The sequence below is a fragment of the Miniopterus natalensis genome, chromosome 4 (genome assembly GCF_054644295.1).
Source record: "Miniopterus natalensis isolate mMinNat1 chromosome 4, mMinNat1.hap1, whole genome shotgun sequence".
NCBI lineage: Eukaryota > Metazoa > Chordata > Mammalia > Chiroptera > Miniopteridae > Miniopterus > Miniopterus natalensis.
Window position 1 is genome coordinate 67,985,623 of NC_142084.1, and position 17,781 is coordinate 68,003,403.

At 49.9% G+C, this 17,781-nt stretch overlaps 1 protein-coding gene across 1 annotated transcript; it reads left to right on the plus strand.

Moving 5' to 3' along the window:
* Positions 1 to 10,110: 10,110 nt before the first annotated feature.
* On the plus strand, positions 10,111 to 16,565 carry CNN1 (calponin 1). Its single transcript, XM_016207873.2, has 7 exons — positions 10,111 to 10,173; positions 12,212 to 12,333; positions 14,867 to 14,933; positions 15,010 to 15,147; positions 15,327 to 15,437; positions 15,915 to 16,061; positions 16,142 to 16,565. The coding sequence occupies exons 1-7, from the start codon at positions 10,111 to 10,113 to the stop codon at positions 16,385 to 16,387; spliced, it is 894 nt and encodes a 297-aa protein (XP_016063359.2). The 3' UTR covers positions 16,388 to 16,565.
* The last annotated feature ends 1,216 nt before the right edge of the window (positions 16,566 to 17,781 follow it).

Consider the following 17,781-nt stretch of genomic DNA (forward strand, 5'->3'; position numbering starts at 1 on the left):
TCCCTGGGACACCACCTCTCTCCCCCCTCCTCACCACGTATTTGAACATCTCCTGTGTACTTCGTTATTATAAGCTCCATGAGGAGAGGAAGATTTTGTTTGTTGTATGTATTGTCCCCAGCATTAGGGACAGGGCCTGGAACATGGTAGGTGCTGAACAGATATTAGTTACCAAATGAATAAATGAATGAATGAGTGAATGAATATTTAAACCCTAGAAACTCCCTGTGACAGTTTTCACAACTGTCCTGATGCTCAGCCCAACCTTTAAACCCTAGCAACTGTCCCTTATGACAGCCCCATGTGACTGCCTTCCACATGCCTGCTTAATTACCCTACCTTTGCCTTCTCCCATCTTCCCCCAGCCCCAGGGTAGGCTGCACTACCTGGAAGACCTCTGTGCCAATTTGTGTCTGTTCTCAGCCCTTTGTCAGTTTTGGGTACTTGGGTCTGGAGGCATGTGAGGGTCTTCCTGCTCCTCTCCTGATTCTTTTTCTCCCTCACCATGACCCCCACTCTCCTGTCCACAGCTGGTTGTTGAGTACAGCAAGCTGCCCCTGAAACTTGTTAGTGGCCTTACTGAGTGGTGTGCCCATAGTTGTAGTCATATAGCTGGCATCACTGTGATGTTTTAAGGTTTGAGGGGTGTTGACATTGGCTATGCTGGACCTGGACATCTTCAACATTCTGTAGATGTACTGTATCACGCTGTCCAGGGCCTGAGGTGGAGGAGCCCTCACATCCCAGAGCAGAGTATGGGAAGGGATTGAAGAGATGTGGAGGAGCTCCCCTAAACCGTGCTGCAGACTTGGACTCAGGGCTAAAGTGGTGGAGGTTGTGCAGAGGAGCCTGAGGCTGTGCCCATTCCATAACCAGAAGGCTCATGTTCACTCAGTAAGTGTTTATTAAGTGTCTCCTTTGTACCAGTCACTGTTCTAACCCTTGAGGAACAGCAGTGAGCAAAGGAAGATTCCTGACCTTGGGTAGCTGGCATTCTAGAGGGGGAGAAGACAAAAGACCCATGTTCAATAGAAATATTTTACAACTATTTTTGTAGCATGTAAAAAAATTAAGTGCAACTGTAAAACTGTTTAGGATATGATTTTTTATCATCTTTGTAACCTTAATCTACTTTTGAACTTTGAATGCATTACTTTCTGTAATAACATTTTTTAGTTCCTTTTTGCTTGTATGTAGAGCTTGATTCTCTGTGTTCTGTGTATTAATTTAGGTATTTCATGTCTTCTGTCATCCTGCCATCTCAAACAAAACACCAAAATACATTCATTAATTCAACAAATATTTATATGTATTTTATTTTTAATTTTTTAGTATATCTTTATTGATTTCAGAGAGAGGAAGGGAGAAGGAGAGACAGAAACATCAATGATGAGAGAGTCATTGATCAGCTGCCTCCTGCAAACCCCCCACTGGGGATCCAGCCTACAACCTAGGTATGTGCCCTGACTGGGAATCGAACTGTGATCTCCTGGATTATAGGTTGATGCTCAACCCCTGAGCCAGGACAGCCAGGCTATTTATACCTATTTTAAAACAAATACAGGTTTTGTGCTAGATCCAAAGGAAATATAAAATTAATTTGAAACAGGAAAATTAAGTTCTCCAAGTGGCTTAGAAATTGTTTCCAAATTCATGAAGTAAAAACGTAAAACGTGCCTGGCCAGGCGTGGCTCAGTGGTTGAGCATCAACCTATGATCCCGGAGATCACAGTTCGATTCCCAGTCAGGGTACATGCCTGGGATGGGGGCTGGATCCCCAGTAGGGGGCATGCAGGAGGCAGCTGATCAATGACTCATCATTGATGTTTCTCTCTCTATCTCCCTCTTCCATCCTCTCTCTGAAATCAATAAAAACATTTTTTAAAAAATGTAAAATGCTACATATGATTAACAAAATGATTAATATTAATAGACTAAGAGTTTTTAAACAAATAAATGTTTTATAGTTTGAGCTGTGTGGCAATTTCATGGTGCATATGTATGTAAAAGTTCATGGAATTATCCATTAATATCTGTGCATTTTTCTTTAATATCTCAATTTAAAAGTTTTAAAAAGTGACAATTGATTCATTGAGCTATAATTTGTATACTTTTCTACATACATGATATACTTTAAAATCTATTTAAACATTTCACATCCATTAGGATGGCTATTACCAAAAAACCAGGATCTAACAAGTGTTAGTAAGGGTGTGAAAAAAGTGGAACCCCTGTACACTGTTGGTAGGAATGTAAAATGGTTCAGTCACAATGGAAAACAGTTCCTCAAAAAATTAAAAATAGAGCTACCATATGAGTTAGCAATTCCACTTCTGGGTATATACCCTGAAAAATTGAAAGCAGGGACTCAAACAGATAGTTACCCACCATATTCATAGCAACATGATTTACAATTGTGAAAGCAATTCAAATGTCCATCGACAGATCAATTAATAAACAAAGTGTGGTATGTACATACAATGGAATGTTTATTCAGCCTTAAAAAGGAAGGAAATTCTGTCCTTTTGTGAATAAACCAGTCACAAGAGGACAAATACTGTATGATTACACTATATGAGGTCCCCAGAGTAGTCAAATTATCATACAAACATAAAGTAGATGGTGGGTGCCAGGGATTGAGGGAGAGGGAATGGGGAATTAGTGACATTTAATAGTGACAGAGTTTCAGTCTTGGAGGATAAAAAAGGTCCTGGAGATGGATGGTGGTGCACAACAACATAATTGTGCTTGGTACCACAAACCTGAACACTTAAAATGGTAAATTTTATGTTACATATTTTACTACAATTTTTTAAAAGGTCTACTAAAAAAAGTGATGATAAGGTTAGATTGGAGTGGGAGGTCCTGGGCTCCCCAAATAAGCTGTTAATAACCTAAGTGGATTATCACATAAAATGGGGGCTTGGCAGTAGCAGAGGCTCCAGGGGAGGATGGTTATTTTCCCCCATAGAGTCATTTCTTCAGTCCCTTGGCCTCCACGACGCAGGATGCTGACAAGGAGACTCAGCCACCCTTAGGGTGCTCTGTCCAGCCGCTGTCCCATCAAGATTCCTGTGATTGGCCGATCTGAGAGGCGCTGCAGCCAATCAGCTGCCGGCCCAGGAGGGCTTGCATAGCCCCTCCCCAGCACGTGGGCAGCCACGCGGGCAGCTGCTGGGGGCGCTACTGCCGTCTGCTGGGCGCGGAACTAAGGCGCAGGCCCAGTTAGCTCGCTCAGCGGGGCAGAGGTGGGGAAGCTGACCTGGATACCTGGCTTCAGAGCTCCCGGTGCGCATTTCCCTCCTGGGGCAGTTACAGCTCTTATTTACTTTACAGAAGTACAAACAAGCATTTACATATTTTTTTTTGTATTTATTAACATAGACCACAATGGTACGTGTGAACTATGTAGATCCTTTAACATGGAGTCCTCAAAACCACCCTAGGGAAAATAGCTTCACAGTGGAGGATCTTGGCAGACACCACCTTAAACAAGGGACCAAGCTTAACATCACTAGCGATGAGTCATAGTGACATCATAAACCTCCCCGCCCCCTCCCCAGAGAACATCACCTCTCTGGTATCCTTCCCAGTAATGGGAAAACCTCAACCCAATCAAGACAAACCAAACTGAGAGACGATGTACAAAGCTACTGACCAGTACTTTTTAGAAGTGTCAAGGTCATGAAAATTGAGGGACTGTCACAGACTGGAGGAGTCTAAGGAGACATGACAACTAAATACAATGAGGGACCTTGGATTGCATCCTGGAGCAGAAAGAGGACATGAGTAGGAAAACGAGAAATCTGAATCAAGTCTGTAGTTTATTAATAGTATTTTACCAAGGTATTTCTTGCTTTTAATGAATGTACTATGGTTGTGTAAGATGTTAACAGTAGGGACAACTGGGTGAAGGGTATACTGGAACTCTATGCTGTCTTTGCACCTTTTCTATAAATCTTAAATTATCTCAAAATAAAAAGTAATAAAGTAGTAAATAAATAAAACCATGAAGCAGGCACTATCAATATGCACATTTTCCAGAGGAGAAAATTGAGGCACAGAGAGGTTAAGACCTGTACAAGGTCACACAGCCAGGAAGCACCAGGGTATGTCTCAAACCCATGGAATATAGATCCAGAGCCCTCACTCTTAACCACAGCACCAGTGCCTTTATTGAAATTAAACAAAGTACTGCATATCCTGCCTTCATCTTTGTCTATCTCACTTGTTCCTTGTTGATAGAACTATAGGATGACATTATTATTATTATTATTATTTTATTGTTATATCTTTATTGATTTCAGAGAGAGGAAAGAAGAGGGAGAGAGACAGGAACACCAATGATGAGAGAGTCATTGATCAAGCCCACAACCCAGGCATGTGCCCTGACCAGGAATCGAACCCCGACCGCCCGGATCCTAGGTCGACGCTCAACTGCTGAGCCACGCCCAGCCGGGCAGGATGACATCATTAAAAGGCCACTGAAATCAGTGTTCTTGCACATAGCTCATCCTTCACACTTACATTTGTACTTCTAAGGACTATTCTATTTTTATTTATTTTTTAAAATATATCTTTATTGATTTCAGAGAGAGGAAAGGCGAGGGGGAGAGAGAGATAGAAACATCAATGATGAGAGAGTCATTGATCATCTGCCTTCTGCACGCCCCCGGGGACTGGGGATCGAGCCTGCAACCCGGGCATTTGCCCTGATGGGGAATCGAACCCCAATAGCCTGGATCCTAGGTCAACGCTAAACCGCTGAGCCACGCCCGGCCAGGCAGGACTATTCTAAAAAAAAGATTTGTTGGTTCAGAAAGTGTATTAGGTGGACAGGGTTCTCCAGAGAAATGGAACCAATAGAATACTACTGTATATATATATACAGGATGGAGCAAAAGTAGGCTTACAGTTGTGAGTACAGGAAACAGAATTTATTCCTGTATTATTTATTTATTTATTTATTTATTTATTTATTTATTTACTTTTTACTTTCTTTGGTTTAATTTATTTGAAAACATTTGACCTTTTTTTATATTTTATTTTTGTTTTAGTCCTGTATTATTTATGAATTATATTATTATTATTTTTTTTTAAATCCTCACCGAGGACATTTTTTCCATTGCTTTTCAGAGAGAGTGGAAGGGAGAGAGAGAGAAACATTGATGTGAGAGAGACACATTGATTGGTTGCCTCCTGCATGTGCCCAACTGGGGCTGGGGATCGAGCCTGCAACCTAGGCACGTGCCCTTGGTCGGAATCAAACCCTGGACCCTTTAGTCTATGGGTTGACGCTCCAACTACTAAGCCAAACCGGCTAGGGCTATTTTCTTTTTTAAATATATTTTTATTGATTTCAGAGAGAGGAAGGGAGAGAGAGACAGAAACATCAATGATGAGTCATTGATCGGTTGCCTCCTGCATGCCCCCTACTGGGGATTGAGCCTGCAACCCTGGCATGTGTCCTGACCAGAAATTGAACAGAGATCTCCTGGATCACAGGTCGATGCTCAACCACTGAGCCACACTGTCCTGGCATATTTTCCATATGAACAACTGTAAACCTACTTTTGCCCCACCCTGTATATATGATTTATATATAATACATATAATATATATTATAATAGGATACATATTATTTATTATAAGGACTTGAGTCACATGGTTATGGAGGTTGAGAAGTCTAAGGTCTTAGTTGACAGGCTGGAGACACAGGAAAGCCAATGCTATAAGTTCCAGTCTGAAAGCTGGCACAGGCTTGAGACCCAAGCACTGATGTTTCAGTTCTTTCTGAAGGCAGAAAAGACCAATGTCCTGGCTAAAGGCACTCAGGCAGGAGAAATTCTCTCTTACTCCATGGAGGGTCAGTCTTTTTATTCTATTCAGGCCTCCAACTTGAATTAGAAGAGGCCCACTCATACTGAGGAGGCCAACCTGCTTTACTCAGTCTACCAACTTGACTGTTAATCTCATCCAGAAACACCCTCATAAAAACACCCAGAATAATGTTTGACCAAATATCTGGACACCCTGTAGCCCAGCCAAGTTGACACATAAAATTAACCATCAGGAAAGGTAAGGACACTTGTCATTTTGAAAGCTAGCAACAGATTGCCCACACTCATCAACAATGTTCCCAAAGCCTCCCAGGAACTGGTGTGTGGTCAAGTATTACGATTTTTGCAAATCTTATCACCCCCTTCCCCACTGTTTTAAAAAAGCTCTCTTGATCTAGATGTTCTTCCCACAAAACTTCTTGCAAAGTTCAAAGCTAGACAAGGGAGTGTGCAGCTGTAGAATGGCCTGGAATAACTGAAGTGATAGCCTGTGTACCAATCCCCTCTCTGCCCTCCACCTGGTCTCTCTGGAAGGTTGAAATGCAAACACAAAAATGACCCCACCTCAATGGTCCTACGTCCAGGAGGTGCTGGGATATTGTGCCCATCGTTTGTGCGTGGCTAAGCACCAATATTTCAGACAGACGTAGGTCCAAGTCACCTGGCTCACCCACTTTAATTCTATTTACACACTGAGCATCTTTTGAGCACCTGCTATGTACAGGCACTGTACTGGGCACTGGGGAGAGAGCAGTGAACAGGCAAAGCCCTGCCCCTGGGGAGTTTCTGTTCTTGCTGAATGAGAAAGATGATAAGCAAATAGAAGATGATAAGAAAAAGGAAGCAAGGAGAGGAGATAGAGATGGGGGTGCTTTTTAAAACCACTTTTTAAAATGAAAGTTTTTATGGAGGTAGACATTTTATGCCAGGTGCAAACAGCTCCTCCCTTGTGCCATCCTCTCACAGTCAGTCAGGTGGTGGGGGATGCTATTATTTTAGAGCGGGTGGTCAAGGAGGGCTTCTCTGAAAAGGTGACATTTGAGCAGAAAATGAGTGAAGGCCATGTAGACCTCCATCTTGTGGAAATGTGTCCAAGTGGAAGGAACTGCAAAGGTCCTGAGGTGGGAGCTTGCTTGGGCACTCAAGAAATACATGTGGAAGGATCTGGGAGCTATAGGGGCAGTGTGACCATGGGATAGTGGCTTGGCTTCTTTGAACCTCCAGTTTCCTTATCTATAAAATGGGCCTGCCCGGCTGGGTGTGGCTCAGTGGTTGAGCATCAACCTAGGATCCAGGAGATCGTGGTTCGATTCCTGGTCAGGGCACATACCTGGGTTGCAGGCTCGATCCCCAGTCTGGGGCGTGCAGGAGGCAGCCAATCAATGACTCTCATCATTGATGTTTCTATCTCTCTCTCCTTCTCCCTTCTTCTCTCTGAAATCAATAAAGATATATTTTAAATAAATAAATAAATAATAATAAATAAATAAATAAATAAATAAATAAATAAATAAATAAATAAATAAAATGGGCCTAAGACTTTCTACTCTGAGAGGGTGGTGGTGAGGATTAATTGAGATTGTGCCTGGCACAGTGCCTGGCGTGGAGTGTGCCCTTCCAAAACAATCCCTTATGAACAAAAGCCTCTTCCTGTTTTCCAGAGGGGAAAGCTAGGTGAGGAGGGCGCTGGCCAAGGGGGGCTGTCAAGATAGGTAAAGGGGGGAGGGAGTTTCAGATCTCCCCTGTAGACATATAAGTACAGAGGGGTGTGTGTGCGCGCCCGCGCGCGTTCTGAGAGCAAGGTTTTATGGGCCTTCTAGGGTTGAGAAATGCCAGGGCTTTTCTTTCATGACTGACCTGAACCCCTTGGGAAACTCTGTTCCTTACAAGATCCCATCTTTTCATATAGATGGGAAACTAAGGCACCGAGGGTCTGGGGCCTGGGAAAAGCTAGATGGGAGCTGAATGGACTGCACACAGGAGAGCCAGTGATGGGGAAGTCCCCTGCCGTGGGGGGCTTGGGATGACATCAGCACCCTCCCGCCCCCGGCTCTACGCCCATCTACCGAAGAGGTACAGAGACAGAGAGACAGAAAGACACCCAGAGACGTGAAACAGAAACAGAGATGAAGAGATAATAGAGAGGAGACATGGGGACAGAGAAAGGCGTAGGCAGTGTGACAGGCAAATTCATAGAGACACAGAGTGAGACAGAAAAAGGCTAGGCGATGCAGAGACGGACATAAAGCGACCTAAAGACAGTATAAGATAGAAAGACACAGACCCAGAATTGGAGGGACAGGACAAACCTAGAAAGGGCCACCCTCTAGGGGGACCCCGGGCTGCCCCGTCGCGGGGCGCGCCAAGTGCTCCCCCACCCCGCCCCCGTCGTGCCTGGGCTGTGACTTCAGAGCCGGCGAGGATTCTATAAATGGCCAGGTGGCCGCCGGCCGGGAGGCGGGGTGGAGTGAGTCAGCGTGCGCGTCACCGGCGTCGGGTCCCTGCCAAGCTCCGCCCTTCCCGTCGGGGCCGCCAGGGGGCGCCAGTCTCGAGCTCCGCCGGGGCGCGGGTCCTCGCATGCGCAGTAGCGACGAGTGGTTGCCCAGGGCCGCTCTGCCTTGCCAGGATTCCGGAATTACGTGTTCGAATTCTGAATCAGCCAACCTCGTGCTGTGTGCCCCGGGCAGTCGGCTTCTCCTCTCTGTGCCTCATATCGACCCCACTTCATAAGGCTGTTGTGAGGAAGGAGTTAACCGAGCCACTACACTTAGTACATACCAGGAGCTAATTGTTAGTTCATTTATGTATTTTAGTGTATCTTCAACATATCATTACACGCCACAACTTGTCCTTTGTTGTCTTAGCCCAGTCCTTCTCAAATGGGGGAGATCTGCCCTCCTCCTTCCCCTGGGATCATCTGTCAATGTCTGGAAACATTTCTGTTGGTCAAGACTAAGGGAGTGTCACTGGTATGTAGTAGGCAGAAGCCCAGGATACTGCTTAAAGTCCTACAATGTCCAGGACGGCCCCCACCATGCGGAATTACCCAGCCCTGATGTCTACAGTGCCAAGGTTGAGTTTGCCTCTTAGCATTAAGGGTGGGGACCTGGATTCAAATTCTGCTCTGCCACTGGCAAGATGTGTGACACTGGGGAAGTGATTCCACACCCCTGCCTCAGTTTCCCCATCTTTAGATTGCATATAATAACAATGTCCACTTCTGAGTGTTGTGAGGACTGAGTTGATACATGTACAGTGCTGTTGTCATATTAGCATATCACAACAGTACCTTCAGCACATGGCCAGCAAATTGAATGTCCTTGACATAGTGGATGGCGGGTTGCTGATATGTCATTCAAGTGTCACTAATATGGCCTTAACATATGTGGAATATGTGGGCATGTCACCCTGTGGTCCAGGGGTGGGATCTGGCTAGCTGGTACTGCTTGCGGGTATTCCCTCCAGGTCATCTTGGCTGGGGCAGGGATGCATGGGGATGTCCATGGCCTGAAACCTGCTAATACGTTCAACCCATAGGTAGATGGGGAGGGTCAGATCCAGAATCTTTGCTCCCTCAGGATCTTATAAGATTCTCAGCAGAAAGGACTGCTATTCCCTGAGTTCTCCCCTATGCCAGGCACTGCACTGGGCACATCAGAGGCCTTGTTTCTTTGGATCTTCACAACATTCTCACAAGGCAGGCACTATCATTAGCCCATTTTACAGATGTGACAACAAAGGCTCAGAGAGAAGAAGGGACATGTTTATAGTTAAGGACTGTTGGTTTCTGGAGTTAAACCGAGGGTGGTGCTCACTACCCTACCACGTGTGGCAGTCTTGCCTCAAGACTGGAGAGAGACATGGAGAGATGGCATCAGAGACACAGATAGCCTCAGAGACAGACACAAAGAAACTGGGAGACCCAGCCAGAGGCCCAAAGAACAGTGGGGGTTGGGGAGGACTGGGGTAAGGTCGGTCTCTGTCTGGCTAAGCTCCCCCCAAAAGAATAACCCAGGTCGCCCCCCTAGGTGGAAACAATGACACAATCAGCTCCCAATACCAAGGCCCTGACATCACGAAAGGGGGGTGGCCAAGGTGGGGGGGCGCCCCGCCCCTTGGCAGGCCTCTGTGGCCAATGGGACGGCCTTGGAAGAGGCCCGGGCCGCCTCCGGAGCTTCAAAACCGTGAGGAGGGAAGAGGGTGCAGACAGAGCCTCAGCTGCTGCAGCGGTCCTCAGAGCCACGGTCACCACTGCCCACCACCGGTCAGCATGTCCTCTGCTCACTTCAACAGAGGCCCCGCCTATGGTCTGTCAGCCGAGGTCAAGAACAAGGTAGGGCTAGAGGGCCTCCCCTGGTCTGGTCCACACATCCTGCCAGGCCGGAGGCCCGCTCTTGGGGTTTCCCTGGACACCCTCCTGTCTATTCCATGTGACTTGGAACCTGAGAGGGAAGAGGGACAAGTATGCCATAGAGGTTGCCTTCCTCTCCTTCTTGAGATCCCAGAGCCCCCGGTTATTGTTGGGGCATGGAGTGGGGAGCATACAGGCAACCACAGATAAACAGTGGGGTCATTCCATTGTGAAAACCCTACTTCATCAAGAATCCTGTTAACCTTTTGTTTTTGTGGTAGACTCTGGGAGACTTAGTGATCTTCCCCACTCCCTCAGCCTGACGAATAAGTTGGGGAATGCTTGAGAGCTGGGGTTCCTGGAAGGTGAAGGGAGAAAGAGGAAGCTGAGGAGGGCAGAGAGTGGGCATTAGAAACAGGGCAGGGGTCTCCTAGTTTAGGAATTAGGAAAGCGTTGAGACATGACCTCCATGCTATGGATGAGTAAACTGAGGTTCCGAGCAGAGAGGCAAGTAGCTAGGGTCCTACAAAAGGGAGGTGCTGAGCTAGGTCCTTCTCCAGGGCAGCGAACTTGAAGTCCCCAACCCACTGGAATGCTCCCATGAAGCCTGCCAGGGGATGAGTCTCAGACCCATTTGACAGAGGGGAACACTGAGGCACAGGGTAGCTTTTGCCAGGGAGCGAAGAAGTGGGGAGCTAGTGTTGGAACCTAGGTTGGGGATCCTCCTGGCTGGAGAAGGGAGCAGGTGGGGGGTGGGTACTCATGCTGGAGACACATCCCAGTTCTCCCCGCACCCCTCTCCCCCTTCAGCGCCAGCCACTGAGGAAGTGGGGAGCTAGTATTGGACCCTGGGACGGGGATCCTCGTGGCTGGAGAATGGGGCAGGTGGGGGGCGGGTGCTCATGCTGGAAACACATCCGAGTGCTCCCCGCACCCCCCCCCTCCAGCGCCGGCCCCAGAGTCCAGCGGAGCCGCCACGCCATATAAGGCGGCCTCGGGGAGCCCGGCCCGCTGGGCCGCTCTATATAAGGGCCGGTTTGCTTTATAAAGCAGGACTGGTGGGGAGGGGGGCTGACAGCACCCGGGCCAGGTGAGGGGTCCGCTCCCTCCCACCTCCCCCTCCCCCAAAAGAAGGGGCAGTTCGGTCCCCCAGGGGCTGGGAGCCTGTCTGGGCTGGAGGCTGCGGGTTCTAGAGAAACACAGATTCTGGGATCCTGAGACAGGAGGGAGACAGATGGGGGAGGACGAGCCAGGGGCGAGATAAGACTGAGACACAGATGGAGGAGGAGAAGGGGAGACAGGCGAGCCCCACCCCACCCGAGCCAGGGAACCTGAAGTCCGAAATGGAGAGTGATCCACAGATGAACGATGGGGCCCACCCCCAGCCAGACATGGAGCGATGCGGACAGGAAGACAGAGCCAAGTAAAGACAGACAGAGCTCGGGGAGAGAGAGACAGAGGACCCGGGGAATGGGGAGAGAGACAGAGAAATACAGACACAGTGCTTGGGGCCAGAAGTAAGACAAAAACGAGGCCTGATGCCCCGCCAGAGCTGGAGCCTTAGATGGTGACCTGGAGACAGAGAATCAAGACAGCAGTCCCCTGCAAGGCAGCATTCAGGGGCACCTCCTTAGGGCTCCTCCTCCTTTGCCAAAGGCTCCCAGTCTTCCAGCAGGGGGAGGGACTGGGGGGCAGAGGAGGCAAGGCCAGGGAAAGCAAAGCCCCAAGTTTGGCCTGGAGGGGGAACCAGGAGGCCAGGCACCACCCCCCAACTTAGAGTATCCCCCTCTCCACCCACCCTTGTCCACATTCTCTGGTGCCAAACCTCAGAATGCCTGGAATGGCCCCCTGGGCAGGTGCCACCTCAGCCCTGGCCCTCAGCCCCTCGGGTGCCCCCCCCCCCATGGACACTGTGGCAGAATTGCCTTAGTTGGGAAGAGATGAGAAAGGAGATCAGGCTTAGAGAGCGAAGCTTGCCCTCCCATATCCTCCTCATCAACTTTGTGCCTCCCACCCACAGCTGGCCCAGAAGTACGACCCTCAGCGGGAGCAGGAGCTTCGAGAGTGGATTGAGGGAGTGACAGGACGCCGCATAGGAAACAACTTCATGGATGGCCTCAAAGATGGCATCATTCTTTGCGAGTGAGTGGGGCACCGTTGGCCTAGACTCTGCCTAGGGCTGACCCCCAACTGTTATTCATCTCTCCCCCTCAACCCCTTCACCACCAACCATGAGCTGGGTTGGGCACGTTATTTCTTAGACCTTGAAACAGTCCTCTGAGGTGCAAATAATCATTGTGCCCATTGAACAGGAATGAAAACTGAGACTCAGGTAAAACACATCACTCAAAGTCCCATGCATTTCCAATGGAAATGACTCCAGATTCTAGCTCTTACCACCACCAGGATAGGGCACATAGGCCCATTTATGGCCTCCATCGTCCCAAGAAAGAGAGGTCACAGCTAAAAGACAAGCAACACTGGCTGTCCTTCGCTGGCTTGGTGACATGAGGGATGTGCCACAGTAATTTAAGTAGGCTCTGATTTTTTGCTCTTCTCAGAACTTAAATCACTGAGGAAGATGCAAACCTTCACAGCTCCCAAACCCTGATTCTAGATTCAACCACAGCTCTAATGCTGGGCAAGGCTCTGAGCCCAGCAGAGGTCCTGCCTGTATCTCTGAGTCTGACCTAGGACAGGGTGCCCGTGAAGACCAGAGTGTGCCCTTGGGAATGTCCCTTACCAAGCCTTAGGTGCTGGAAAGGGGGCAGAGGGGACTATTTTTTTTTTTTTTTAAATATGTTTTTATTGATTTTAGAGAGAGAGGAAGGGAGAGGGAGAGATAGATACATCAAAGAGTGAGAAACATTGATCGGCTGCCTCTGCATGCCCCCTACCAGGGATCAGACCTGAAACCCAGGCCTGTGCCCTGACCTGGAAACGAACCTGTGACCTCTTGGTGTGTGGGACAGTACTCAACCAAGCCACACTGGCGGGGCCAGACAGGAGTATCTTGCTCTACAATATCCACTCGGAACAAGAAATAGAGAGACAGCCTGGTGTCAGTCAGGGCTGCTAGATCTTAAAGAGTGGAGAGCCACCTTGGTCAGTGTGGCCCAGTGGTTAGAGTGTCCGCTGGCACACTGAAAGGTCTCTGGTTCGATTCCGGTCAAGGGCATGTACCTGGGTTGCAGATTTGATTTGGGGCACATGTGGGAGGCAGCCAATTGATGTGTCTGTTTTACACCAATATTTCTCTCTCTCTCCCCCTCTCCCACTCTCTAAAAATCAATGTAAAAAATATCCTCGAGTTAGTATTAACAAACAACAACAAAAAGAGTGCAGAGCCACTCACCCGCTCAGTCCTTTGTGCACCAAGAATTTATGGAGCTCCTGCTGGGGATAGTGAACAAAACAGCCTCAGAGCTCACAGGGAGCTTTAGTCTTAGTGGGGGAGATGGATTGAATAATCAATGAAATAATCACATACTTGCCTATGATGGGAAGTGATATGGAGAAGAGAGTCAGTGGGAAAGGATGGGGTGCCCCATGGAGTGAAGGGTAGCTGCTTTATACAGAATGGTCTGGGAGGTCTTTCTGAAGAGGTAATATTTGTGCAGAAACTCGGACAAAGAGAGGGAGGAAGCCAGGTGAGTGTTTGAGGGAAGAGTGGGCCAGGCAGGGGGGCCAACCAGTACAAAGGCCCTGAGGTGGGAACGTGCATGGTGTGTTCCAGGAACAGGGAGGAGTGGCTGGCACAGGACAATTTGGGGAAGTAGAGGGAGTTAGCTGGGGACCAGATGACATGGGGGCTTTTAGTCACGCTAAGGAGTTAGGAAACCTTGGGACCATTTTGAAGTGGGGAGTAACGGGAATTGTTTTAAAAAGGCCATTCTAGCTGCAAGATGAAGGGTCTGTAGGTGATGAGGTGGAAGCTTGGAGCCCAGGAGAAAGAGATGCTGGAGGCTCAGAGCAGGGTGGTGGAAAGCTGTGGTCTTCTGGATGTCTTTAGAAGGCAGAGCCAGAGGCCTTGCTGAGGGATTGGATGTGGGGGTGAGAGAAGGCAGAGGAGAGTCAAGGACAAGTCTGAGGGCCTTGCCTGTGCCCCTGTAAGGGTGGGTTTCCTGAGCTGGGGAAGGAGAAAGTTCTGTGGGGAGAGGTGGGTGTCAGGAGTCTGGGGTGGGGTGCTTGATTTGACACACCCATGTAGGGAGCTGGGTTGGACAGTGAGAGGCCTGGGCTCCAGAAAGATACTGAGGAGTGGTTGGCATATCAGTGGCATTTAAAGTCAAGATACTGGATGAGGTCCAGGGGGTGAGGGTGGCAGAGAAGGCGGAGGCCTGAACTGCAGGCTCTCCATGGTGTAGAGAAAAGGAGACTGAAACTCCATCTCCAGGGAGGTGGGGGCACACCAGGGGACTCCCACACACCTTAGACAAGACTTTCTGACCAGGAACAGAGTCTGGCTCCTGTGCTTGTTTTTCTGTCTTGGTCCTGCCTGTGTTTTGGGGGTGGATTGTGGTGGGGGATCCAGCTGAGAGTGACTGCAGTGGGAAACAGCAAAATGGATGTCACCTACCTACTGTTATCCTGACTAACCCCTTTTCCTGTTGGGTTGAGCACTGGGGGGCCAGCAGGGGTCACCTTTGTCACTCCCCTCCCCTACTCCCTGTAGGTTCATCAATAAGCTCCAGCCAGGCTCGGTGAAGAAGGTCAATGAGTCGACACAAAACTGGCACCAGGTGAGCCCAGACTCTTTTTAACTCTTTCAACCCTTCAATAGAGCCTCCCATTGACTGTCACCTGCTCCCCCTCCAGCTGGAGAACATAGGCAACTTCATCAAGGCCATCACCAAGTATGGGGTGAGGCCCCATGACATCTTTGAGGCAAATGACCTGTTCGAGAACACCAACCACACCCAGGTGCAGTCCACCCTCCTGGCCCTGGCCAGCATGGTGAGTGTGGGTCAAGGGTGGGAATGGGGCAGAGGGACTGTGGACAGTCTGGGCTGGGATTCAAGTGGGGCCACTCATCCCTGCGCCCAGCATGGGTGGGAGGGGCAGAGCAGGTGCTGGAAGGGGACAGTACAGCAGAGGCTCCCTCATCAGTCCCTGCCCTCTTTTGCCTTCTTCAGGCCAAGACGAAAGGGAACAAGGTGAATGTGGGTGTAAAGTACGCAGAGAAGCAGGAGCGGAAATTTGAGCCGGAGAAGCTTCGAGAAGGGCGGAACATCATTGGGCTTCAGGTACTCCCCTTCCCCACCTGGGTCTAATTGCTCCTCAGCCCAGACTGGAGGTGGAGGAGGCTGGGAAGACATCCTGGGCCCTGCAGGCTTTGGGGGACAGCATATTTGGCCTTAATTAGACTACATGTGAGGCACTGTGCTCTAACTCTGTACCCTAACTCACTCCTCCAGCAGCTCTAGAAGGCAGGTACTGTTACCTTTATATAGAAACAGGCCTGGAGAAGCTAGCTTGCTTGTCAGGCTCACCCAGGTGATGAGTGGCCAAGCTGGGACTTGAACTGTGGAAGTCAGGCCTGAGTGTTCTGAGCCACTTACTGAGCTGACACTTTCTCTGGGCCTCAGTTTCCAGTCTGTAGCCTAAGGGTGGAAACAGTGCCTTGTTAGAGGGCCATGTGAGTGTCCACTGACATCAGGACATCTTGTGGTCTGTGGTGAGGCTCTGTAACCCTCGAGGTGACTCTCCTTCTGGCTCCCTAGATGGGCACCAACAAGTTTGCCAGCCAGCAGGGCATGACGGCCTATGGTACCCGACGCCACCTCTATGACCCCAAGCTGGGCACGGACCAGCCCCTGGACCAGGCCACCATCAGCCTGCAGATGGGCACCAACAAGGGAGCCAGCCAGGTGTGTAGGGAACCGTGGAGTGGGCTGGTGGGGCTCTTGCCCTTTGCCATGCCTACGGTCTGACTGCATTCCTTCCACAGGCTGGCATGACGGCTCCCGGGACCAAGCGGCAGATTTTCGAGCCGGGGCTGGGCATGGAGCACTGTGATACTCTCAATGTCAGCCTGCAGATGGGCAGCAATAAGGGGGCCTCACAGCGGGGCATGACGGTGTACGGGCTGCCACGCCAGGTTTATGACCCCAAATACTGCCTGACGCCTGAGTACCCAGAGATGGGCGAGCCTACCCATAACCACCACCCACACAACTACTACAATTCTGCCTAGGGCCCTGGGCCTCCTGCCTTCCCCCCAGGGAGGCTGGCTGCTGCTCTCGGCAGGGCCTAGCCCGGCCCTGCTGCCCCCTGCCCCCTGCATGGCGCCCTCCAGCCCCTGGCACCTGCCTACAGGGTTAGTGTTTGGGGGGGAAACAGATTGGGGGGTTTGTGGGGGGAAAGGGGGCTCTCCTCCCTGGAGCGCTGCAGGGTCCAACATTAAGCCGGGTGTTCCCAACAGCACCCAAAGGACGCACTCAGCAAAGCTACCCCAGCTGTCCCCCCACTCCCTCACAGGTGGGTTCCCCCAGGACAAGAAGCCCCCAAGCAAAGCCCCCAGAGCCCAGGCTCGGCCTGCCTCCACTCCATTCCCACAATGGGAGCCAACTGCATGCCCAGAGACCCAGCGGACACACGCGGTTTGGTTTGCAGCGACTGGCATATGTGGATGTGACAGCGGTGTTTGTAACGCGAGCACTTTCTTTTTCTATTTCACTGGAGCACAATAAATGGCTATAAAATCATCTGAAGACTCAGGCTGCTCTGTCCTGAAACCTGAACGGCTCTCGCACATGTACAAACAGCCTTGCTCGACGTTCTTCATCAACCAAACACACATCTATATAGGCACACATACTCCATGCGCCCTAAGATACACACAAGCTCACAGCCACTCGGCTGGACCCAGGACAGACAGGCATGCACTCACACACAAAATCCACACATACACCACTTCGTGGGTATGGTGTGCACATGTTCTCTGCAGCTTAAAGGCACACACATACACACATGCAGTACACCCTTCCACATAAAAAGACATGTAACGTACCCCCTCACATATATGTACACAATACCCACACACATGCTCAGCACCCATGTACTTTGTCGGGGGGCCTGTGAGTTGTGAGGAAAGAGCTCAAGTGCTGGGATGGGCTAGATGGCACAGGTGACCTTGGACAAGTGACTTCCCCACTCTAGATCTGTTTTTCCATCAGGAAAATGGGGACAGCAAGGCTCATGGGGTCATGGGGAAGTTTAAATGACTTCAAACAGTATGTTTGGCACTGACCAATGGATAAGTTGGGTCCTGCAGGCCCCTGTGGGCAGGGGGACCCCTTTAGTCCTGGAGTGCATTGTGGGGTGGTGGTGAGAGGGGACAGGGTAGTGGGTGAGGATGGACATTTCAGGGCCCAGGGTAATGGCCCTTTACTGATTGGCATAGAGCAGCTGAGTGGCTGACTGCGAGCATGGCTGCCTTGTGGGCCCACCTCACTCTGCCCTCTCCTTAGGGCTGATCCCCCAGTCTCGCCTGCCATTCCAAGACCCTAGATGTCTGCGGACCGGCCCCTAACCTCTCTGTGTTTCAGAGGGGACCCTGCTGTTCCGTGATGTCTGCCCCAGTCATCC